General features: G+C 35.4%; 1 protein-coding gene across 20 annotated transcripts in view; it reads left to right on the forward strand.

The window, feature by feature from the left end:
• The window catches only part of LOC105232701 (collagen alpha-3(IX) chain), a 382,089-nt gene that overhangs the window by 24,870 nt on the left and 329,718 nt on the right, over positions 1 to 27,501 (forward strand). For 14 of the 20 annotated variants that reach the window (XM_049457505.1, XM_049457509.1, XM_049457516.1 and 11 more), the window contains exons 3-4: positions 15,072 to 15,318; positions 17,888 to 18,277. The exons of 2 other annotated variants lie outside the window; for them this stretch is intronic. In XM_049457505.1, coding sequence (XP_049313462.1) covers positions 18,258 to 18,277 — 20 coding nt within the window. In that variant the 5' untranslated portion in view covers positions 15,072 to 15,318; positions 17,888 to 18,257. Of the gene's footprint in view, positions 1 to 15,071; positions 15,319 to 16,519; positions 18,278 to 27,501 lie in introns of those variants that run through there. 4 more of the 20 variants (XM_049457506.1, XM_049457510.1, XM_049457508.1 and 1 more) reach the window with 4 other exon arrangements.

The following is a 27,501-nucleotide window of genomic DNA, read 5'->3' on the forward strand; positions in this document are numbered from 1 at the left end:
TCGAAAAAGCAGTGCTATGCTAAATAAAGCCGCCATTCTACTTTACTATTACACTTATTGCTATATACCATATATGATATCAACGGTTATAAAATACTTTGTGTTATTTTAATATTTCTTGGTGGAATTTGAATTATCTATAAATCATTTAATAGTAATATTACATGTGGTCGAGACCTTGCTTCCATCTACTTCGGGTTGTTTAATTATAGATAGTCGAAAACGATCGAGTCCTAAAGATAACACTGATTAACTTATTTTTAAAATAATAAAATGAAGATAAATACGTTGTTTTCGCCACTGGTATTGTCCTTCCTGTTAGTAGTTTCCTAGTTCGCAAGTATTTTTATTGAAGCATTAATTTTATGAAACTTTTATTAGCCCACAACACTTTTGATCCAATTACAAGCTGCATTTTACCACTGTGTGTCAATTTATTGCCCAAAGCAACAAGATTTTATGCAAAATAATGTTATTGTTTTGTGACGCGTGGAACAGTAGCCATCACGGCGTGCAACCAACCGCTATGTAACTGTAATTTGAGTATGACTGAGAAACCATATGCATGAATGGAGTTGCAATTTTTAATGTACCAACCAAACTAAGATTGTCCATCCACATAGCTATACTAACTACGCTTGTAATGCCCGCAGTTAACCAAGTCTTTGCTATTTATGACAGTCACTCATCATTTTCCAGCTGTCAACTTCGCCGAAGTCAAACGAGTTTTTCCACACGAAAATTTATGGGATTTGCATATTTAGAAGTAAAACTTGCACAAACGCCGACATTCCGAGCCCACAAGCACACAAACACACTTTCCGCTTTATTATTAGCCGCCATCAATTAAAACTGGTTTATGTCACTTGTCGCATAAATCTTCAATCAGCGCTTGCTTGTATAAGTAATTAAGCGTGTATGTGCGTGTGAGCATGCAGCATAACCGTTTTGTTTATCTGCGACATTAGTTAATATAGTTCATTAGGCTGAACTGCATTTAATGGGTTTCTAATTCGCTGTGTTGGTGTTAATTGGCCGATCGTGGCGAGAAAATAAAAATTCACAAACAGAAATGAAAAGTAAACCTATGAAGGAAAATGTATATAAAGAAATTAAAAAGATTTACGTTTGTAGAATAAAGCGTGGCTGAAATTTGGCGCAAACATTTGATGATTTTACGCTTTTGTATTTCGGAAAGGTGACAACCTTCAATAAAGTATTTTCTATCTAAATGTTTCTTAAACTACTTTACTTTCATGTCTATGTTGTAAAATTGTCTCCTTTTCATAAATTAAATTAAATGTGGTATGGCAACCCTTTTCAATTATTTTTCATTGCAAATATCTCAAACCATATTTGTAACCAATCATGATAATTCGTTTTTGTCATACGTTTTTTTGATTACTTAACTATTGATTTTACATTAATTAATCGTGGAATTAAATGGCAACCTTATTAAAAAAATTCGTCATACAATTTCCTAGTCTATTTTATTGTTGTAACAAAATTATAATAATTTACTTATTATATAAATGTAATTAATTTCAAATTTTGCAAACATGTGGCAACCCTCTTGTATAATATTTTCATTTCTGAGAATTCTGAAATTTCCTTGTATAACTTTTTTATACATTTCTTCTTTTGAATTTTTTATCAGGTGGCAACCCTCACTATTTTTTGTCTGAACTAACCTGAATACATTTGACAATACAAAATTATTAAAATAAGTTCAGTATATAGTAGCGCTGTGTAAGAGACCATTTGATCGATTTTCCATATTTCCATTCAAAAAAGGTTTAAAAATTTATATAATTTCATCAATTCAACAAATTAGTAAACATAACTGTTGTTTTTTTGTTATTCCGCCGTTATTAGGCCACCATTTTATTACCAAACGTTGAAAGATATTTTGTGGCTTTGGCATAAATTGAATTTTCAGTACTCTCCCTTTTATCGTTGCTTTTAGAAAGCCCTTCCAGCCGTTGATTATTGATTCGAATACTAAATAAAGTCTTATGTGTGCTTTAATTAGTACTTTTTTATTGTTCATTAGTTTCATTCTACAAATAATATTGTGGTAGTGAAATAAGCCTTCGCCCCTTTTCGGCCACAACAAAGAGACTTTTCTTTTATATTCAATTATTAGTAGGTTAATGCCTTGACCTTCGACACTCTTTGTGATCGTAAAACCTAAAGTGGTTTTTCATGTTTAAAGAATACAATGGCTCCATAAAAATAAATTGTGCAACAAAAAGCAGAAATGAAAATGAAAGAACTATAAAATATAAAACTTTGCTATTGGAAGTTAAAACATGGAAAAGATAAAATCTGATGGTACTGATAGTTTTTTTTTCACATTCTTGACCCTATTGTCACTAATGCCCATAAATCATACATACCGTACCGTTTGTTGACAAAGAATTTACATAAAACTGATTATAATTTATAACTTTACATAATAATAAAAATAACAGGCCAGTTTTCACAGATTTTTTTTTGTTTTATGCAATATTGGACCGTTTGCGGTGATTCAATAAAAGGGTCTTAGCCGATAATTGAAAATATACAGTTATTTTTTAAAAAAAGCTCTTATATCTTTAGAGTTAATGTAATCTCAAGGAGGTTATGTTAAGTTAAGTTAAGTAGCAGGGCTGAACCACGGACAAAGGTAAGGAAGAATCCCATTTGAACAGCTTTGTAACCATTTGTGCTACCCTAAACTCTTCGTTTTGGATTACGCGACAGTCGTAGATCGAGCATTTCTTAAGGCGGCTAATTTCAATACGAGAAATTTCACTTGGTTTTGCTAAATGTCTGTCCACCTATTTGTTTAAATTTCAATCTTGTAAAAGCTGGGTTTTTCCAGCTAACCCTTCGGAAGACGTTTTAGGTTCCAGCTTGGCCCAGAAGTGGGAATCTTCCGAAAAATTTCTACTGTTTTCTCACATTGTGCCCTTTCGATTTCTTTTCCTATAATCAGCTTGTACACTATGTCTTTCGTTGTCTCTGATTCTTTTAGTATCACAACGCAAAATTTCTATGGACGCTAGAAATCAAGGAAATTTCATTTATTATATTAAATAGAACGAGTGACAAATAATTTTTCAGTGAACAAAGGGGGAAATATTATAAAGATTTCTGGTAAAACAAATATGGTAGGTCTTTTGTTTGGTTCTTGCGATCTTAAACTGTTCCTAGCGAAACCAGGGCTAAACAAGAAATTTTCTTTCATAAAAATATCTGTATCCTATGGTAGACCGATCTGAACAATTTGTTCGAAAATTGTAGCTTTGCCTTGGACAAGAATACATACATAACTTTATTTTGATCGATCAGCTTGTGTGGCAGCTATATCCCATTGTGATCTGACAAATGAGTAGCTTTTTGGGGAGAAAACGACTTCTGCAAAATTTCAGATCGATATCTCATAAACTGATGGACTAGTTCGGGTATGTACATGCGGACAGACTGGACAGGCAGACGGACATAACAAAATCGAATCAGACCGTCACCGTGATTATTTATTATATATTTTCTGGGGTCTCCGACGTTTCTTTCTGGTCTTACAATTTCGTGGCGAACTTAACTATCGACAAGAAAGAGTTTTAATTTTTACGAATTTCTTATTTCCAAAAATTATAAGGTGTTGTTGTAGCCAAGATCAAGTCCAAGATTTCGCTCAAGAATTGTCTTAGGAAGGTGTTGTTAGTCGACAAACTAAACTGATCACTGCAGCTGAGTAAAAATGAATAAGGCTAAAAAGCAAGGCATGTTCCGGTAACGTTGAAACACCAGAATCCTTTTTATTTGAGTGCTCATTCGACTTAAGAAGAATGTTTTTGTAGGCCAAGTAATTCACTTGGACCGCCCAAGTATTAATTAGCAGCCAAAAATGACGTCTCGAACCGTTCCATAAAGTGCAATACAGCGAAGTTCGCCTTTCATCTGTTGAAAATCAACATTCAAAATATTCGAGAGTGAAAAATGCGAATTGCAAAATTGCTGCATCATTGGCGAGGTCTTAAATATCATTAAATTTGCTGTGGAATTTCCTTGCCAGCAGATGAGTAGCCATTTATAATACACCCATAATTAACGGTATATATGTGAGTGTGCCTTTGTTGCACACGAAAGAACAGAAATCAATTCACGGCGGACTTTGCAATAAATTACCAGAAAACCACGCAACAAATGTACTCAATAATGTTTCACTTTCGCCTGTGCATTGTTTGCAATATAACTTTAATTTTCAGTGTTGTGTTGTTTTTGTAGCGTTTCAATTTTATTTCATTTTCACTTTTAATTGCCAGCTGTTGGGCCGAAACATCTGCTACGTACAATTTTCCCAAAAAAATATTTATGTTTTCTCCAACAAATGAGTTGTACGCCTAAAGCAAACAAACAAACAAGCGGACAGACAAAGCAACAACTATTTTAGCCGGTTAATATATTTAGCCGGCGTTGCCACGTGAATGCATGCAGAGGGGCGACGGCGGCGGCGGCGGCTGTAAGGCAAATCCAATGCCGGAAATATTTGATAATATAAACGTCATTTTTTCAATTTGTTTTATTTTTGTTGCTTTTGTTGCCGGTTGTACGCACAAATCAACAAATATTGGCGTTTTCAAGATGGGCACGCGGTCTTTCTCGTTTTTCCACCGCATTACGTCGGCGATTTGGCTAATTTTGTTGGTGCGGTGCGTAAGTGCGTCCGACTGTCACTTTTAGCCGACGCGTGCGCGTGTGTGTGTGTGTGTGTGTGTGTGTATAGAAGTGCTTTTATATTTATGTGCTCGTAAATTTGGACTCTCCTTTGATTTTTAATATCACCGTGTTGTTGTTGCTTCATTTCTTTATTTCAAATTTTAATTGCGGAGCTTGGGCATCCAGCAACATGTTGATAACAAGCAGATATTTCGCAACAACTCTAACACAAATGCGTGTAATTTAATTTCTTGAGTTCCATATTAATAATTACAAGCTTTTATGCGCGCATGGGGAATTAAAATAGAAATACCCGCAGCAGGGAGTGAGAGTTGTTGTTAATAAAAAGCATATTTACTTAATATTACGAAATGCTGTGTTGGTGATGTCAGCGGGCGCAGTGTGGCCTAATTTTACTTATTTATTTTTAATTTTGGTGCCACAGAGTTTTTTGTCTCATGACTTCATTTGCTCATGTTTGGATTACATGTAGCCATGTATAATCTGTAAGTGTTGCCACGTGTAAGCAGTTACTGCCAACAAGTTGCTGGCATCCTAAGGTTTTTTCTAACGATTTTTGGGCAACGAATTTGTCATGGGTTAATAATTCATTCTTGCTGTAGCACTTTGACGGGTCAAACGCTTGAAATATTTCATTTTTAATTTTTCAATTCTTCGCCTCTATCGTTTCGCTGTTGACATTAGGGCATATACGGATTAAGTGTCCAATAAATTGAATGTGACAATTAGTTTAATGGGTTTTAAAAAAAGTGTGAAATTGTTCAGTTTGAGCAAGGCATAAAAATTCCTAGAATATTTCTTCAAATTAATTATTCATAAATTCGCGTTTTGACTTAATGGTACATATTTATTACATCTCAAGGGATTAGTTATTGCAACAAAAAACAAAGCGAAAACAATAAAATAAAATAATTTGGTGCCTAGAACAGACATTCAATTTTCTGAAGAGATGGTTAAATCATAGAAATATTTAAAATAACAGTTTTATGCTTTTAAACAGGTAGCAATGATCTCTAAAAAACATTTTCAGCTTTAGGCTTTATTTAGCCACTTTAATTTTAGGTTTCCTCATGTTCCTGAATTTTGTTTTATTGTTAAATTCAAAACTGGATGCCACCAGAATATTAGAGCGAGGAATCTGAAAATATTTTTCCAAATGGTTCAGTAAAACTTGTTTGGAAAGGGAGGCCCAGGAGCTCCAGAACGCACTTGGTTGTACTTAGGGCATCACTGAGCCCATTGTGCTCCTGGCTAGTAACCAAAGTCGTGTTACGTAACTTATGGGATATGGTAAAAAAACTGATTTTTTTTCCTCAAAAGCCCAATGTCTTCTAAGTCAGAGTATTCGAAACCGTGGAATATATTTAGAAGTTATTCCGTCTCAGCAACGGAATTATGTTGCAACACCTCATCATCCTCCACCCAGGATATGGCATTTCAGCGAATCCATTTAAGTCCGTAGAAGTTGAAGCTTTTGGTCTGTCCACCATCAACACTACCCCAAAGTAAGTTTATGGTCGACCTATGTTGCAAGTGTTCCAAGATCTGAGGGGTTTCTCTAAGATCTATCGATTCAAACAACCCTTAAAGAATTGAATCGTTTAGAGAAGCTTTGTGTTCCCGGTTGCCCCGAGAAGGCCAACTCATGTGCCTTTATTGTTTTTTTTACTATATGACTGGGTATCCCGATCATATTAACCGAGTTACCCACCAAGAGTCTAGTCAGAAGCTGTCTTAACACCTTCTATTTTGCCAACGATTTCTGGCATGAAAGACTGAATTGTATTCATTTAGTTTTGAGCTACCTTCTGCGTATGGATTACTAAAGAAGCCTGTTCCTGCTCCTATTTTACTCTTTGATCCGTAGGTGAATATGTATATTTTGCCGTTGAAACGGTGCGACACCATTGGTCCTTTATACTTTACTGGGGAATTAAAACGTTGTGTTTAATTCTTCATAGATCTTTTTGCTCGGTCGCATTGCCAAATTAGCTTAAGTTTATTAACAAGGTCAAGTGATGCAACCCACATCGTGTAGTTTTCAGAAGGGTGACAAAAAATACATACCTTTGAGAAAGAGAGATGGGGATATCCCATTACGGATATCCTTACATTATTACATTGCGGCTCTATTTGAACAACAAGTTTGCTTGAAATTTTGGCTTTTCCAAGGCATCACGGCTAGCAATTCGTTGAAAGCGTTACAAAATTGTTTTCAGCCGTCTTAGTTATCACGTACACAAGTTTTAAATATCGAAAAAGCTAAAGAAACAGTGCTTGAAAATCGTATTGTCATCGGTGAGACAGCAAAAATGATTTATGCGTTTTTAGCCAGTCCGGTTCAAATTTGACCAAATGGTATAGTTTACTATTTCGTCTCACTTTTTGTATTATTTTGGCTTCCAACTGCCACACACGACTCGACGTTAATATAATACCGTTAAGAAACACTTTATAAAACGATCATCCGGCATGAATGAGCTTTTCAAGAGCTTGTGCGCACATGAGAACAACCAGAAAAAATCTGCATTGATTATAGCCGCGTCAGTGCAACAACAATAAAAACAGAACTGACGTAATGCATGTGTATATATGTATGTCTGTGCTGGCATGTAAATATGTAATTTTATTGCTTAAGCCTTCCAATTGACCATTAAATGGCTTACTTGAAAAGTTGAAAGCTGCTGTCAGCAGGCAAACACAATTAAAAACTCATTACAACAAAAAAGAAATAAAAACAATAACAACAACAAACACTGAGCTGAACAACAATAACTCATTTGCGTTACCATCGCCTTATCAGTGTTTACATTTTACAGTTATGCGTGCAACCAAAGTGCCAGCGTGCGTGTGCATGTGTTGGTGATTTGTGTATTTGTTTTTTCTTCCATATGTAAATTCATATTGAACATATGTAAATGTTGTTTTTGCTTTAATTGCGTGCGCATAATACACATGCTTGTGGTTATTCGCCACTCCATTAGACAATTGAGTTGCTTAGCTATTCAGCAATCTCTGGCTTTAATCTGCCACATTTTCAATGACCGGCCGGTGACTGTTGATTTCAATTAAGTCATTTATTTTTATTAATATGCAACATATTTCAGCCACATTTGATTGTCTATTTGATTTTATTTCGATTTCTTTATTATTCTAGATTTTATTTTATTTTAGGCTGACGCCACTGTGACAATGAACTACTTGTTGCACTGTTGTTGTCTGTCGCTTAAGCACTTATCACATGCTTCCATGCACTTTCAACCAAACACACATACCAGTCGCATGTATGGAAATTGTTGTTTTGCCACTATATTTACATGTTTACATATTTGTTGTTGTTTTTTCTCTGTTTTTAGAAATTGCGGTTTGTGAGTAGGAAAGTGGTCAGTTTGCATAACTGGGTAAATGCACTCGAGTGAACTTTTATGACTGCATGCACTTTAACGGTTTCACTCTTGCATATTGGAAAATTGAAAAATTATAGAAATAATATTATAATAATTACCATAGAGTAGATAGGTAGGGCAGACAATTTCCATACTTATTTATATGTAAATATACGAGTATTTCTATGCATATATTGAATATTTAAAATTTAACTAGAAATTTTAAAAAGAAGAATATTTAAATCAAAAGAAATGGTTTTATTTAACTTCCGAGCATTTTTGTTCATTTCACGGATATTTCCGATATCAGCCTCTTACAGTTGTTATACAAACTGAACAATCGGAATGTTATGTTTGTATGAAAAACTTCTTAATTTAACGAGATATTTTCACATGGTGCATGGTCCAAAAGCATGTCGAACGAGTGTTTTAGCTCGTTGGCCGGTATGACCGCCAGTATGCCGGTGCAAGCCTTTTGAATGGCCACTACGTCTGCATAACGCTTTCCTTTCATGGGCAAATGCATTTTTTCGAAAAGGAAGAAGTCGCACGATGCCATATCAGGTGAATACGGGGAGTGGTTAATGGTTAAAATGTGATTTTTGGTCAAATAATCAGTCAAAACCGTCGATCGATGAAACAATTATGAGGAATTTTTGGTCGTCAGCCAATTGTGATGATTTTCTCACTGAACAATCGATAAATATAGCAGATTCTAACGCATCAGTCGACATATAGATGGCGCCTTCAGGGGCGGTAGATTCAAAAAGTCCTGTTTACTTTGGAACGCACCTTGTATAGAAATTTATTACTTGTTGAAAATAAATCATTCTAGTATTGACTAAAATTTCGGCAATTTAGCCCACTGTGTGCGAAGCAAATGGAGTTTAATAAATGATTGCCACAAAAATAATAAGGAGACAGATTGGCTAGAATTGTACAGGTGCAATGATTTGCTCTATGTGTCTTTTTGTGGCAGATAGGACTACGCACGTCAACATGTGTGGCAATCAAGTGAATACGAGCCAAATTAGCGGTGTACAAGTGGAAGCTAAAAATAAAAAAAACTAGAGAAGAAATAACAAAAAATATTATGAGGAAGAAATTGGCAATAAGTCCAATAATGTCGCAGGATAATCATTTTTCTTGTGCCACGGGGCAAGTGCATGTGTTATTTTTAAGCGAAGTGACAGCTGAACGTTGGGAGAGCGCGTAAATAAGTGAGTCGAAGTGACATAGACACACATCTGCATACAAATATATATATTCATGGTAGCATGCAGGTATTCTACCCCTCACCTTTCAACCTTAACATTTTCCCAGAGTTTAAGGGCACTCACTTCTAGATATTTGCGAAGATGCGAACGCACGTAAAGCACCAGCAGATATTTTTGCGACAAATAACAACATATGCAACTATATAGGTATAAGTAAAGTTTTTTCTTGCTTTTGAAAGCCTGACAGCCGCAGTAAATGTGTCGGAAGAATAAACCCTCCCGGTTAGTCAGAAAATTAAGCTGACAATTAAACGTGGAAAAATAAGCTGAGCTGATGACGATAATGATGAGCATTATGTTTGAGATGCTGGTTAACAACGTGGCTGAAGTAATGGCCGGCGGGCAACATAATGCAACACATCGCTCAAATTCACACACGAAACTTTCAAGTCGGGGTCCACTAAAAGTCATACTCGCCGGCGGCCACGCAGCTACTTAGGTACTTAGGAAAATTTACCGAGGGCACATAACACGCACATACAAATATGTATATTTATATGAGGCGCACATTTGCGTATGTGGCACGTAGGCAAACAAAAAAGCTCACGACGCACAAATAAACTCACGTTGCGTGCAAAGCGCAAGTACTTAGGCCATACACATATGTATGTGATTGTGTGCCACCGGGTCTATGGTAAGTAAAGCTAAGTAGTTATTTGTGGCATTGTGCGTGGTTGCGACGCATGTGCGGCATGGTCCCATGGGAGAAAGGGCATTTTATATGCGACAAAAATGTGCCCAAATGGAGTGGCGCATTTTGTTGGGCCATTTTTTCCTTGACAATGCATATACCTGCGGTAGAAAGCAAATAAAGTGCTTCGTGCAGTTCATACACATCTTCGTTAATACCGTTAGATCATTTGTGCTCATGTTCATTTGCTAAAAGATTTAAATGGCTCTAAAAAGATTACGACGGCTGCCATGGGAATATGTGAAGGCAAGTTGTTGGTGTTTTTGCCCTCAAAGGCATGGAAATGGATAATAACTGTTGGTGTGTTAATCAATTGCAAAATTTGTTTAATAAAGAATATAGAAAAGTACCAACTTTGAGTACAAGCTTTAGTGACATTGTTGTTTCATGCCTAAAGTTTTTCAACCACAAAACGCTTTTTTTTATTTTTGATTTGATTGAGACCTATTATAGCGCACACTAACTAAAAAAGAGTCACAACACAGAAACTTTAAAAATAGGTTTTTTTAATAAATCAATTCGTAATACACTTATCTACCTACCCAAAAAATGTCTGTGTCAACACCATCTTACTTACCGGCAAAATCACCGTTAGGTCTACTTTTGTGTCAATTGCGTCCTCTGATTGTCCGCCACAATTGATTGTCATTTGAGCCCTTTTTATGGCATTTTCCATCGCTTTGGCTAGAACGGCGATAGGTCCTCACATTCTTGACGGATATTGTCTTTAAGAGCGGCAAGAGTCTGAGACTTGTTAACATAAACCCGCGACTTCAAGAAGCCCCACAAAAAGAATTCTGGATCGGTCAAATCAGGCGATCTTGCTGGCCACTGCAAGTCGCCAAAACGAGAGATTAGACGCCAGGGAAATGCATCCTTCAGCATATCGGTTATGGCACGTGCAGCCTGTGCCGTTGCACCGTCCTGTTGGAACCACATGTTTTCCAATCCCAATTCATTAAGTTGCGGCAAAAGGATCATGCGGATTTTCAGTGTCCCAGAAGCGTAAAATTTGCTTACTTACGTACCCGCTAAGATGGAAATGAGCCTCATCACTCATTATTATTTGATGAAAAATCATCTTTCTCTTGGTGGTAATTAACGCTGGTTTGATCCTATGTTGGACGCGATTGGCGGTCAGCAGCTAACAGCTGATGCACCGCCTGGATCTTGTACGGAAACATCTTAAAATCTTGTACCAAAATTCGCTGTAAACACCGTCGACTGATACCCATTTGCGTGGCATGTCGTCTAGTCGATGGTGACGGCACTTCCATGACATCCTCGACAAAGCAGCAATTATCTCTGCAGAACGGCTACTCCGTGGTCTGCCACGTCTGGCAGAATCTTGTGTTGTGCCAGTCTTTTCGAGGCGAGCGGCTCAACGTCGCAGTGTTTCACCAGTAGGCGTCTGACGGCCAGGAAATCTGCGACGAAATTCACGTTGTGCCAAAGTCACCGACCGATTTTTGCTCAAATAAATAGTCACCAATAACCGCGTTCTAGAGCAGTGTAGCGTACCATTGCTAATTTACGAGTATTTTGCAAATGTCATAACAGAACTGACATTGGCGGTCAATTGCAAAATGTATAGCATCTTCTGACAGGAGGATTACTTTTTTTGTAATAAGCCATCTGATAAAATTTGAACCGGACTGGCAAAAAAAAAAATTTCACATAAATAATAAAAAGGTCCAGTCTTTGAAGACTCATAACCAAAACATTAATAAAGAATGTGCTGAGACGAGATGTGAGAGATCCTCTGTAATATCTGAGAAGCCAACGAAGATTTTCAAGCACTGTTGCTTTGACTTTTTTGAGACGAACGAAAGTGCAGGTAATAAAAGAACAACTGAAGATTTAGAGCAGAAAATGGTACAGGCAAGTTGTTTGTTCAATTTAAAATACAAACAATAAAAATTGATAGTTATTTGGAAAATAAAATATTTATACTTTTTGTCTGAAATTAATTATTTGTACGTTAGAGAGGTGGTATGTCCTCAGCAGAGTTGACATAATTCAACGATGTTTTGTTTCAGCACCAGTTCCGAGAGCCATTTTTCATTTTTGACAAAAAATTCATTTTAAATATATTTGTTTGATAAATTTCGAGTTACGTACTTTTGTTAAATATCACAACAAATGTGCTTCAATCGCAACAATATCCATAGTAACGCATAATATCCACCAAGGTTGTTATGAATTGCACATACATACATACACATATAGGTGTAGTAAGTAAGAGCCATACCAAAGCACGTCCTCTTCCCAGCTCATCTCTTTGTTGCCAGCAACCAATAACGGAAGTTTCGTTGAAACTTCTTTCAATGGTTTGCTTAGCGATATTTCCTTTGCTTTTATAGATAGAACACACGCGCTAATCAGTCGTGTGCCAACTAACCACATTCACAGGTACAGCAATGTATTCACATATGTATTTACATAGGTGCCTTTGTTGCTATATGTAGCCGGGCTCTTAAACGTTTATACACAGGTAACGTAGCAGGAAGCAGTTGACAATATCCTTAATGTGACAGTCACTTAGTTGAGTGGCCTTACAAAATGTGCGGATTAAAGATATTAAGCGAACGTCAAGAAAGTGAAAGAGCAAATATTTTATATGTAAAGAATGGGAGAAAAGAATGCAAAAGTTTCATAAACTTCCTCACATATATGTACATATGTAATATATGTATTTAGTCAGTTTGCCGGCTGTTCTTGGAGTTCGAATCTTTTCTGTCAAGAGGAAAATGCAAAGTTCCACTTGCAAGACTTTTCTCGAATATTTCTCAGGTTCTTGCTCTTTTAAAGACGACTGAAGTGCTTGCGCTTTAACTTATTTATCACACACACACAGATAATTGATTCATTAAGCCTCGCTTCGCGCGTTGCAGCACAAGATATTGCATCCTTTTCTCTCGCACAACTCGTCTTCGCTGCCACTTTATTGTCTTCGCGTGACGTAGCTGCGTTTCAGTTTTTCTTTTTTTTTTTTTTGTTGTTGCGCCTCTTCAACATCCTTTTGTAATGCAATGTTGACAACCTCGTTAGTACCCTGACTGTTTATGGTCGTTGTCAGTTGTGCTTTTGTAAATATGGGTGTAGGAAGAAATCTATAAAAATTTATTGCACGGAGTTTCAGGCTAAGACGTTGCATTTTGCTAGCATTGTGAACAAATTTAAATTATTCATTACACTTTACTACATTATAATTTTATGTTCATGATCTTATTAATTTTCAGTTCTAAATTTATATCACAAATTAAGAGTTACTGAGGCAGAAATCTGATTAAAATTAAATTGATTATTTTTTTCTAATATAATAAAATGCGTCCTTTAAAACTTAATATTATGTAGGAATGTTTCCATGTTATCCTTTTTAAGATTATTAAATTTCATAAATTTATTTTCTACATAAAGTTTGAGGATACGATATTCAAAGAGGTAGAACATTTTATTAAAAAAAAATCCTCAAAAAATATAGAAGCTTTTTAAAAATACTGAGGTGATTTTTCTTTTATTGCTTGTTTGCTCTTGGTCGATTCAACAACAGTGCACCAGTCATTCCTTCTCTTCACATGGAAATCCTTTTGTTCTTGATATTTTTCAACGATAAATTTGCTGTCCTCTTCTACGTATAGAACGGTTGGCTTATATAGCTTCAATTATCTCCCCTAACTATGGTTTAAATATAGAAGTCGATTTGAAATCTATATTATTATTAAATAGTTAGCATAGAGGTGCCCTACTCTAAAAACTTAATCTGTGTTCAAGTATTTTTTTCTTTGAATATTATTCGAAAATCAAAAGCAACTTTAAAGTCCACAAATATGCAGTAGATATGGTCCCTCACATGGTTCAAGCTTTGACGTTAATTTTTAGTCTTTTCTCAATTCTACTATCAGAATGCTCAGTAAGCTCAACTTTATCCTATTCAAAAACATTTTCAATGTGTAGCAGGGCTTCTTGCTATTTCTTTTGGATACTTGATAGATTCGTATCAAAAGACTTCCATTGTATGCTTTTCTCAACGTAACAGAGAACTCTACATTCATCAAATGCATCAGTACTTGGGACGAAACATGGGTTTATAAGTACGACGTCGAAACTACTTTCGATGCAACAATCTAGGCAACGGCAACACCACAGATCTCTGAAGACAATCCTAGCCATCCTAGCCAGGGCTTAAACAAGTGTATGGAATAAAAGTACCTCCAAACTAGCTCAGAAGTCTAATTTTATTATAAATATTTTTTTTTTTTAATATGCGTAAAAATTATTTTTGTTTTTTTTTTTTTGGCAGTCCGGGTAAATTTTGATCAGCTGAAACATTGGAATAAGCCAAAACCGAGTTCATGGGTGGAAACGAACCTCTAAACTGAAAAAAAATTATCTCAACACAGAAACCTTTTTAAGTGAGCTGTCAAAGTTTCCTATATAAACAATACTTAAAATGAATAATTTTTTGAAATTTTTTTCATAAGTCTTTAACTGTTTAGGATAAAATATGTATGTATATATTCCTCAGATTAACTACAATTATATTCACAAATTCTCTAAAATTTGAATGAAGACTCGACATCAAAAAAAACGTACAAATAGTTTTGCGCAACACATTTACAGTTATGAAAATAAATTTGTTTTCCATAGCTCAGGGCTGCATGACTTCATTGAAGCTTGCTTATCTACCTGACGCATAAACATACACACATCCAGTGAGTTTCAAAAGTGCAGAAAAGTTAACTTGAATCACTTACCATGCAACATTCATCGATACTCATATAACACATTGCCAAGCATCCAAAACATATTTGCTTCCAAGATTTATCACAGTTTTCCTATTTTCCCATTTTCGTGTTTTTTCCGTATTTGTGTTCGTAAATATGCTCGTTTATGTTTATTATAAGGCTTTGCAATTTTTGATGAAACCAATGAAATCAATATTTACCAATAAAATATTCAATTGAAAATACCTCTTTAATCTATTTTCAGCACACAACAACGACAACAAGTACTACCAAGTGTCATAGATATGAATGGATTGAATGCATACATATTTATATGTATGCGTAGGTGTATGTGTATGTGAATCAATCGACAGCCTTTGAAAGCTGTTAAAAAGTAGATAACTTTTAACAGTAAATTTGCGTCGAAGGCATCAGCAGCAAAGCTATTCACACACACACTCAACTTGTGGAGTATCGACTTGACAACAATATTAGCAAAGTGATTTTACTGTGTGAGTGCGAGAGAGAGTATAACTACATGTGATGCAAAATAAAATATTTTGCTTGTGCTTTGGTGTTCTTCATGAAAAATATGTGCTACATAAATATTTAAATGTCATAAAACATGCAACATCCACATACATACATACATACATGTAAGCATATAAATCCTGTGCTTGGATAACAAGTGGCGTTTGCCTTAACTAGGAAGTGTGTGCGTGTATGTGAGGGTGGGCAAAATAAAGTGCTATTAACTAGTGGTTACGTGGTAAGGGGCTTTGGGTGCTCACTACACACACATACGCGCGCAGCGACAAAGTGGCGGTTGAACACATGTGTAGCAATGCAAAAATGATTAATGCGCTATAGGCCTAATGCGCCGTAAATCAAAAGAAAGGGAGAAAACTTTAAACGTTGAAACGGCATTCGGCGCATCAGGCCAATAACCCACAGTAGATGGGCGGGGGCGTATGAGTAACGCTTCATAAGCGTACGCTTCAGATTGAGCTGTGTGGCAGGCGTTTTCATACATATGCCATGGCGTAGAGCTAGTCGTGGCAAAAGCGCGTTATGTGCAGAGAGTGAGGCGAGCAGTTTGCTAGTGTTTTTGATAATTATAAAATTTGGTGGAAAATTATTTGCATATGCGGAGACTGTGATAAGCGACTAGTGCGCAGAGATTAATTCTAAATTATTGCTAATAAACACTTAATGGCCTAAATTTAAAACAAAGTAGTGTAATAATAAAATTATTAGCTTTTAACCTAAAAATTTATGTTGAAATTAAATTTTCTGCGATCTTTTTATAACAAAAAAACCATTATTTCCTTAGAAACTACTTTCAATTTTTAACTGTTTTTCATCTTTATGCGAAAATGCGAACATGGTTTATTCGTGCAACTTTAGATAAATTTAATACTGTAATTTAAAATTTATTTGTATAGAGCTTTTCTATTCTGAATATATATAAAATAAAAAAATATATATATATTTATATATTTACCAAACATGAATTCAAGTTGAAAAAAGATTTATTTTGCTATATTTTCTTTAATTTCCTTCAAATTAATTATTTTAATGTGAGAAAAGTTATATGTATATATTATAAGTTATTCTCCAAAGATTAACCGTTATACCTAGGAACCCATACAGTATTAAGGATAGGTTACCGTCGGAAGCGATGGATTATCTCGCCTTTGCGTTCGCTCTCATAAAGCTGAAAACAGCGGCTGTTTTTGTAAAATTTTTCAAGAGGGATGATATTAACTAAATGAATAAAAGTAAAGTGCATTAAAATAATTTAATCTGCTTTTATAATTAGCGATTCATTTTGAAAGATTTTGCATTTCCATTGTCAATCTCCAGGGGGACCGCTAAAAAAAGATGTCTGGCCAGATTTTCGCGCTTAAAAATATCTCAAATACAAAAACCAAACAAATTTACTATATAAATGTAGTAATACAGGTGGCGATCGAACGACTTAATTTTCTTAAAACTCGAAATTATTATTAAAAATATTTTTACTTCTATCATTACCTAGTAGATATAGTCCAAAAGGTCGTTTCACGTAGATCGGTGCAGTCTTTTTGAAGAAAACTTTCTCGTCGATTCTGAAAACAGCGTTTCCAGAAAATCTCGGTTAAAGGTTTGGGGTCGCCTCCCACTTATTATTATTTACTTGATTCGCATATAATATTCTCAACTATTCGATATATGATACATGCAAAAACAAAAATCGATCTCTTCAATTCAGATGGGGACCCTTTGAGAGCAAGGATAATGCAGAGTAATATTCATAGTTACATCCTCTTCGCTTCACTTAGACTTCTTAACTTAAGCCTTAGTGAATCAATTAATGAAATTTATATGACCTAACTGCATTATTTTTAATTAATTAAGTAAATACTATATCTTTAACATGTTCGGACCTATAATTGGTCATTGATGAAGATCTTAGTCCCTCCCAGCAAATTTTTTTCCAAAACCACAAAACATTTGTCCCATACCCCATTCTAATTAATTTTCCAGGCAATTTAACAATTTCGTATACAAATACACACACACGCACACTCAGCACCTGCGCGCAATTAATTGAGAACAGAAGCCTTTTCAAAGCTCAAAGCGTGACACCTCTGGTGGGGGACTTATCGAAATTAATTTGTTCGATTTTCAGTTTCGGAACACAAACAGAAATAAATGAATAATCAATAAAACTTTATAAAAAATTAAAATACTATTAAATAAAAAGCACTTAAACCTATGGAAAATACAAAAATGTTTATAAAAATAAAAAAGTAGCACTAAACAACTTGGAATACAAATAAATTGCAATTTTTTCATTTGTCCACTGTAATGAAAAGCCACAAATTTTCGATGCAAGCTAATGGAAAAGTATTTGTGTTGCATGTTGCATGTGGCAATGTAATAAATGCCAAATAAACGAAATTATAGAAAATTGTGCAATAATTCGCCTAAACCTAAACACCACACATAAATATACAACGTGCAAGAGTGTCAAGCACATACATATGTATAACACATATACCATATAAGTTTATAAATACATAAATGCCGTTGCAGGTAATCGAAAGCGTCAGTGTGTGAAAACAAATAGTGACCAGCAGCACCTGGTTGCAAACAATTTGCATTAGCATACACCGAATAGTGTTAAAACAACAATAGCAATAAAATAAAATAACAGCAACAGCAACAGCAACAACACGTGAATTGTGAAAAACCAACAACGGTCAACAATTTAGAGTTGTGCAACTGATATCACAGTGATGCCAATTAGTCAGATTGCCAGCTACTAAACTGCAACGACTGACTTACTGCCTCTGTGCAATCACTTAATACCGACGATATTCGCATTGCAGAGCTTAACTACATAAAATAGCGGCGTAAGACACAACAAGACTGGCTGAGTTGCAGAAAAAACTCTAAATTGAATATGGCCAGCGCAGCAAAGCGGTGAGTACAGAAACCACAATACAAAAACGGATTTACATATGTATAAGTACACAGATAAATGTAGGAATATATAGTTTTAAGAAAATATTTACAAGTAGAAAAAAATATTATTTTATAACAGTTCTTTTTAATTTTAACTATTTTTTATGAAAGGTAGCATATAGTTTATAAACTAACTTTTGGGAAATCTCAACAGTCGAAAGAATAGGGACAGGTCTATAAATCGATTATTCAAACATACTTATTTAGGTTAGGATACTCAAGTTTGAAAAACATACTTTTGTCTTTATTGTCGAATAACTACCACAATAATATTCCAATCTACATCAAAGATGCTGATTTCCAAGTTGCCAAGAAAAAGAAGAATTCATCAATATTATTTATGTTTGTTCTCTTATAGCTGAGTCTGTGTCTCTGCTTTGCACGAATTTTCATATTCTAGCAAGTGATCTACTGCCGCTTAGTGGTATTTTATCAGAGCTGTCGAATATTCCACCTATATTTTTGAGTCTTTCTGTTCTCTGCACCACTTCTACACAAAATTTGCGTTATTTATTTTCATTTAAAATATCACCAACTGATTTCCTTATTTATCAATCACATTATTTACTTGAAACTCCTTAAGTGCGAGCAACACTCTTGCCTTTCAAAACACACCTGAAAATACGCTGAATTTATCAACAGCGGCATTTGAATTGAAAACCGAGCGTCAACGTTGCAATCGAAGCTTTTTTCCTGTTTTGCAAAGAGCTCCAATATTATTGCTTTTTAGCAAGTTTATTGCTTTAACGTTTCTGCTTATCATTCTTTTCTTGCATTTGGCATACAATGTAGAAAGGCGAGCGATTTTCGCAATAACAATTTTTTAATAAAAACTTTTCAACTTGCATATGTATTATCTGCGAGAAATATATCCGATACTCGAAGTTCCTTGCATTTATAGATATTTACATACATACATACTTGTATTTATGCATAAAATCTGACCCAGCATGCAAACAAATATGTATATGTAACCCTCGAACTGTATTGATTGACTTGAAGTGGCAACACTTCAGACAAGACTTTATTTGCTTGAAGTTCACTGAAGTGCTCTTTGAGAATTTCAATAGTTTTCGCCGGAAATACACTTAAATATATTTTTTTCTTACGATTAGTAAATAATATTGGTACTTAGTGCGGCTTAGGATGACTGGAAAGCTTTATTGATACATGACATGAAATTAGGCTGATGTCGGTGGAAGCAAATAAATAGCGCTCAAAAACAGCTTATAACACTATTTAATTGCTGAGAGTACTTCAAATTAATAAATATCAAGGGCGAAATGAAAAGCGATTAACAAGGTCATGAAATTCTAGAAAATTATTGGAGAATATATTAGGTACTTCATTTTAGGAACACAAATTTAATGAATAGGCAAGGAACCTGTGTGAGTATACAAAAAAGTTAAAGCACTTTGTGTCTAAATCAAATTTGACTCAGGCTGGTCCATCGGAGTCGACATAATTTTTTTTTTGTTTGAAGTTTGTCTCCATCAGCTAATTAATGTATATTTGTCAGTTCTTTGCTAACGACGGGAAGATTTGACTGTCGAAATATCAAGAACATTTCAACATAAACCATTCGAGCTGAAATATATTTTTGAAAAATTAAAAAGTAACTATGTTTTTGCAATTTAAAGTCCTATTCTCTTAGTATCTCATTTCCAATATCCAAAAATGTCACTTTAATTTTCCAAAACTACACATTTTCTGCACTACATATACTTGCACTATATATCCTTTTCAGAATTGGTTAAAGCATTTAAGCATAGTTATCTATGTAATCGCATTATAACGGCATCCCCGACACGCCGAAGCACAGAAACCGGCACACACGCCATCACAAAAGTAACGATTAGCATTCAAACGATTGTGTTTCTATTGTCAGTGAGCGAAATTCAACAAACGACGCTTTGAAACGCACCAACAAATGCATAATTCCACGCGCGGAACACAGTCGTATGCAAGGCACACACTCATGCACGGCGCTTTCATCGCTTTTCTCACTTTGTTGGCTGGCGCTTAAGTCGGAATTAGCATTTAAAGTGGTTAGCGGCTTTTTGCCTGCTTATTCCCTTGCATGCATTTTCGTTTGGCCATTGGATTCGCGCCTCTTTTGTGGCTCCGCGGCCGAAGTGGCAGCCAAAATTAGTTGCGCTTCGGTTCGAACATTTGTTTTTTTTTTGCCGAACGAAATTCATTTTTACTACTCTCAATGGCTGCGCGGCAAAGTTTGAGTGTAGCCATTATTGGAATTTAAGTGTTGCCAAGAATTGCTATTATGTAAGTGGCGCGTTTTCAGGGATTTGCTGGAGTTTGTTGTTTGGCGAAAATTAGTGCGAGATTTTACTCCAGTCCTAAATGAAGCTGGTTCTCAGATCATTTATTTTATAGAATACTTGTAGTTAGTTTTTAATTGCATGCAGTGCAGTGACTTGGCAACAATTCGCTTTTAAATGTACTAATGCCTTGTGAAAGTTGTCTCGTTGTAACATTTTTGAACTTTCGTTCAGCCATGGCTCGGATTAAAGCAGTAAAGCAATAATTATATTATTTTGTCAGAAAAAATCAGAAAAATTATTACATACTCTACACTTTTCTCACAAAATATAAGTTTTTAATCTTAGTAATAAAACTGTGAATTCCGCTGTACTGCACGGCATCACATGACTGTTTAGCTCCGTGGTCTATAACTCGATTGTAGCTGTTTTTGTACACATTAACTCAATTCGTTTTAAGCTGGTTTTGCATGCTGTATCAAAAATTTGAAAAAACGTTGCCTATTTTTGAGCGCAGACGTAAAATTTGCATAGCGTCCAACCAAAAAATTTATAAGAGTCATACTTATTTGAAAATTTTAAAAATTAATCTCTCTTTATTTTTTCGCAATTTGAGTTAATTTCTACTAATACTCGTATATAGCCGTGCAGTTCTATCAGCTCCCCCAGTTTATCTTTAAAAGAGTTTTTCTAAAATCCAGTTCTTTTAAATTTGTTGTGGTGCTTACTCGGAGTGATCTGGTCACCATCCAGTTTTCTGTACATACATTAGAGTTCACTTACAGGAAACTAAAAAAACGGAAAAATCGCATATGCGGAAATGCTCTATGGATCATTATGAATAACTTCGATAAAAGACTATTGGTCTAAAATCGGATCGCGATTTTTAAATGATAACCGAATGAAACTTAATGCGATGAAGTTTGATATTCTATTGATCATTTGTCAAAATCGGTCAGATCGGGCAACTATATCACATATCTCCCATATAACCGATTATTCAGAATTGAATAATGAATGAGTCAGCAATTTTTTCGACAATTTTTAGACTTCCCGAAAATTGCTAAATTTTGGGCTCCCACACTAGTTGTGCCATCATTGCAAGTAAATATGCGAACTTAAGAGCCCATATTATAAATTGCCTGATAATTATATAAAAATTTTATTGTTGACATAATACTAGTTATTTACCAGTTACAAAGTAACGATTTTCAAAACTTCATTTCTGATTTAATTCATTTCAGTTCAGCTATTTGACAGAGACTATTGTGTACATCGATTTCGGCTTTGAATATGAAATGTATGTGTACATATTATACACATGCATATAGCATAAATGTATATGCACAGTCACAATCAGCACTGGAATGCAAACACGTACGAGCCTATTAAAAAAATTGCCTTTCTGCATTAAAAACTTTATGCCCGCAGCAATTTTTGTTTATGCCACGATTGCCCTATTTTTAAAAATATCGCGCATCGATGCCAGACATATATGTATGTATATACTTATGCTTATGTGTATGGAAGTGAAATTTTTTGCGCCAAACTATTCATTTGGAAAAGCATTTTCATATGTTTTGAACTAAGAACTAATTAGTTTATTCAGTTGCAGCTTAGTAACGGCATATAATGTGGAGTAAAAGAAAGAACAAGAGAAAAGCTGACAAAGTGATAAAGTTTTAGATGCACATGCTACATATCTACGCTTCTTCCTGAGACAGTTGAACTTTTAGTCTAATTTCGCAGTTGCTCTTCGTTTCGCCTACGCAACGCTCGGCTGCCAAGTCGGCGCGGCATCTTCCACCTCAACAGACGAAATTATTTTCGAAAAAAGTGTTTGCCACTACTTTCAATCTCTTAGCGCGTTTTGACTACATTCACTTACACAAATACATATGTATATATGTACATATGTGTATGTGTTTTCACTACGAATACTTTTGGCAACCACTGTGCGGACACCACCCGCCTCCCGCAAGCCAGCAAGTCTATAGGCAGCGTATGACAAATATGAATTGCAAATCTGCATTTTGGCGCTTAGCCAGTAATTCTGAATCCACTCAGAATTGTCATTATTCATTAATTGCGCTCGCATCTAGCGAGCACGTAAATATTTACTTGCACGTATGTGTGCGAATGCGTGGAAAGGACAATATTCCAAATGCTTGTTATAGAGACATATATTCTTTCGTAGAAACCGTATGCAAACAGATTTTTTTATGTCATTTTGTTAAATTTTTTTCAGTGTAATATTGCTGTGATTATGAGAGGAAATGGATGTAAATTATGTCTATGGAAATGAGCTTTTAGGTTAATGTTGACGATTTGGCGCAAAATTGTGTAATCACTAACCCTTATTATTAATATTGGCAGGGCAGTTTTCCAAGCTTGGATTTGACATTCTAAATAAGAAAAAAAAAACAAAATTGTTTGAAACAAGAAAGTATAATTAAGAATTTTATTTTTCATATCCAAGAAAAGGTGAAACAAGCTTATTTTAGAAAAGTATATATTGAAAAAATAATCGTGGAAAAAATATTTAACATTCCGTTTGACGTTTCTTTTTTAATTTTTCACTAAGAGTACCCGTTAATTGTTTTAATATCGGTCTACTGTGGAACCTAAGCTTATTTCAGCTGTAATATTAATACTATAGCTCTTAAGGCAAATAGTGATTTTGAGTTTTGTTAAGCGATGTTCTAAAACACATCCGTATATTATTAAAATCCTTCTTACAACTTTGGTTAGGCATATATTAGTATACGGCTCTGTGGTATAGAACCCTAAATACCGAATCCGAAAAGTCAGAGTTCTTTCAAAAGCAATTTTGTCGTAGTTTATTTTCGATGCGATTCTAGGGGGGTTCTTTCTTCATATATAGTCATGTAAGGGGTCAGTAGGGTAATCTTTTTTTTTTCAAAAATTTTTTTTATTTTTTTTGTTTGCATTTTCTGTTCCCTTATACACTTAGAATTAATATAGAAACCCACATTACCATTGGAAGGTTTCGAAAAGGGCCCAAAAATAACACCGCTCGTCGTTCGGAGCGCTCGAAGTGGACACTTTTAACGCATTTTTCTCACACTACTCGAACTATTCAACCAATATGCTTAATTTTTTTTAATCTTCACAAAACGCCTGGTAAATCGTTTCTATTTTTATGTTATAAGAATTAAAAAAAACGTTAATTACTTTTTTATTTATGAAAAATTGTTCATGATTCTAGTAGGGACGATAACCCTTCACGTACTTTTTAAGAATAAATTAGGTTTTTGTGAAAAAACGCATCTCATTCACCCAGCCATTTCTCCGACAGATGTCATCAAAAAATTCCGAAAAAATTTGTTCATACACTCCACGATATACCTTATAGTATGTGAAAAAAGTTCTATTGTAGAATAAAAATTTCTGTGAAAAAAAATGTCAGAAAAACAGGCCACATTACCCTACTGACACCTTAAAACTTAAAAATCTTAACTGCCTAGTAGTAGGGGAAGGCTTGGACTAATATTAAAAAAAGAAGTTCTGCACCTCACGTGTTGAACTAGTGTCAACTGGTAATTTGACAGAAATATAAAGATTGACCACTTCGAGTTTCGGGGTAAGCTTTTCGAAACTTGTGGATTTCTCGCAGTTAACAGTGAATAGCTTGTATTTGGGTGGGAAATCGGCAAATTGAGTTAATTCACTTATGCTAAATAAAAATGTATATATATAGCAATACTACTTATATAAAATTCACAAAATATTTTAGACTTCAGTCTTGCTGCACTTTACGTCCACAGCTCATCTTATGACAGTATCTGAAACCATTTTGCTTCAATAGAAATAGATGTAAAGGTTTTGATTTTGGTTTAGCTAATGCACTCACCTTAGATGATCTTTTTCTCACAGATGTTGCTGTGAACTATACGTTTTTATTATCAAGTTCAATTATAAGCATAACTTTCGGTTTTAGGTCGGACTTTGAAACCTCCTTGTTGAGCATGACTCATTTGGCACAGGTTTTAAGCAATACTTCCTACCTAAAATCCCTTAGCCAATGCGTCACAGTAACCTTGATGAGCCTGGTAAAGTTCAACGGCCTCCAAGAGATCCCCAAATGCGGAATATGTTCAAAAAAAGGACATAAATTTGCTGCCAAATGCTCAAACGGCCGGTAAGCACTAAACAAAAACGAAATATTATGACAAGACTTGAAAGCAAAAATGAATGCAAAATTATTTAGTTGAAAACACACACAACTTATGAGACTACGCACATAATTTCGTGTCGCCGGCCAACAGGCAACGTCCACCAGCTACCAGCCGCCAGCATGACACACCTTCATGTGTTGTGATGTCACCGACAAAAACAAAAGCGCATGCAACGCACAGCAAGTGGCAGACAGACAATAAACGTGTCAGCGGCACACTGCAGCCCACCGCATTAGCGAAGCCAAAGCCAAAGCGAAGTGAAATTAAACGAAAAAAGAGATGCATGCAAATTACAAAGTAAAAGAAAATATTAAAAAGCATTTCGTTGAACTCATTTAAACGGCAACATGTTGCACATGATTGCGTTGCAGCACAGCGACGTCTTCGAATATGATTACAAACAGCTGTATGCGCTTATACGTGTATATAAATATGTTTGTGGGTGTGTGTGGATGTCTGCTAGTGGGTGCGCTTGTGTGCGCCAGTGGAGCACAGCGTCGACGCCAGTCAAGTGCAGCAACGCAGACTGAAAGAATTAAGCAGGCAGACTGTTGAGGGGCATACGCACAAGCACACGTACAGACATTCGTGTATTTAAACCGAGGGGAGCGCGCACGTGAATCACATGTATGGCAGACGATGACGAAGGCAAGTGCAGAGACAGACAGCTCTCTCAAAGACACACTTGAAGAAATGATACTTGCAGTTATGACTATGCGGGCGTGTTGTTGCTGCTGTTGTTGGCATTATTGCTATCGCTCTGGATGTACAACTTGCTGCTGCTATTGCTGCTATGTTTATGATTCTTGTTTTTGTTTTCGTTGCTGATGTTGATGATGCGCCTGGTGATTACAGCGCTGATGGAGGCGCTGATGAACGACGACAGAGATGGACGTGTTGTGCTGTTCACATTAGGGGCGAAAATTGTTTTAGTGCAAAAGCCAAAAACACCAACAACAACGACAGAAATATTACTTAGTGTCTCTCGTATTTAATTCTATACCCCCTGTCTTCTGCCTGCTGTTATGTTGTTATGTTGTTGATGACTGAATGCAACACTGCGTTGCGCTGCGCGTTGGTAAAGTAGCACACGCGCAATCAGTGGTGACGCCGCTGCCACCACCCAAAATATTAAATTTTTCTAGTGGCACACACCAACAAATATATAACATATGTGCAAGTATGCAATAATGTGTATAAATTATGATGAGGCGTGGAGGGAGGCTTGGCGTGCAGAGATCGCCACAGTAGTAAAGTATTAAAAATGGCATCGCTGATAGCGCAAATAAAATGGAAAATGTGAGTCAAGCTATTTCGGGAACACGCTGGCAGTTGCAGCATGATTCTCGCCACGCTGTGGCAAATACTGCTTTGCAACACAAATAACGAACAACCTAACAACACTTCCGTTTGTTTACACTACAGTTGCTTTAGCAATTAGGCTGCAGAATTTGGCCTTCGAGATCAAATTTCAAAGGTCTGGCCCATGGGTTGCGAGGAGTGTTCCACAACGCTTTCAAAAAAATATTAATTTTTTTTTATTGTGAAATAGTAAATTTTAATGTTTCTGCACACTTTCTGGTCTCACTTTCTAATATTTACCCAACATTTATCTTAACACAGCCAAATTCAAATTTTAGGCCTAAACATTTTGCTCAACATCACAAAAACTTCGCGGGAGTTTCTAAAATATTGCAAAAAATGTAGTTTCTGGGAAGTAAGGAAGACATAAGTTCGCATGTGAACGAATATTTCATTTTCATTCTTGCAACTTGCCAGGATGAAAGCCATCAGATGCATAAGGTTTGTAAATTATATGGGGTCTAGGGCGAATGTCCACCTGATTTTATCTATTTTGCGCACAAAGATACACGGTTATGAGTAAACTCTCACATTTTTATTGAGATAGCTTACATATTGCCCGATATATTACGTATAAAGTCATCCAGAAGTTCGAAAATCTGTATATTAGGTATATGGAGGCGAAGGGAGTTAGAGATCCGATTCAACGCATTTTTCATACAAGTATACTGTCATTATAAAAGTTCCTTTCCAAATTTATAAATTATATCTCACACATTGACCGATATTTTCGATTAAAATTACGCTATTAGAACTTTGATTCACATATTCCGTATCTTGGGGCTGGAATCGTTTTGCTCTGATGTGGAAATTTTCTGTCAAATTTGACCTTGGCTCTAATAAGGTCCTCTTAATCATCCCAGGTGTGAAACCTAATGTTTCTGGCGTGTACTTTTAATAATTTATCGCACTTGGGGAGCAGGTGGGATTATTACCCGATTTCATCCTTTTTACAGTGTCGGTAACGTTGCTTAAGGGATATGTCCTGAGCGAATTTGTCTCTTAAGTAGTTTGCAAGATATGCACTTTAAACTTCTTAGAGGGTGATACCACGCCCTTTTTGTTTAAAGGTTAGACACATGCTTTTTCCTCCTAAGTAGTTAGAAACATTATCAGAGCTTCGCTTTTCAGATTGAAAGCTTTTTGCGAGATAAAAAAATAGTTGTTGTAACGAGATTTCCGCAGATAACACATGCTTTTCAGTATGTCTGCATCAACTTCAGTTTATACTTTTGTCTGTTTAAAACTAGTAAAGCTGTCAGTAATCATCTTTAGTGCTGCACCTATATTTTAAAAATGTTTTTTGAAAAATTTTAACGAATGACTAACTTATGATTTTTTC

Source organism: Bactrocera dorsalis, chromosome 5, assembly GCF_023373825.1.
Source record: "Bactrocera dorsalis isolate Fly_Bdor chromosome 5, ASM2337382v1, whole genome shotgun sequence".
In the NCBI taxonomy this organism is placed as follows: Eukaryota; Metazoa; Arthropoda; class Insecta; order Diptera; family Tephritidae; genus Bactrocera; species Bactrocera dorsalis.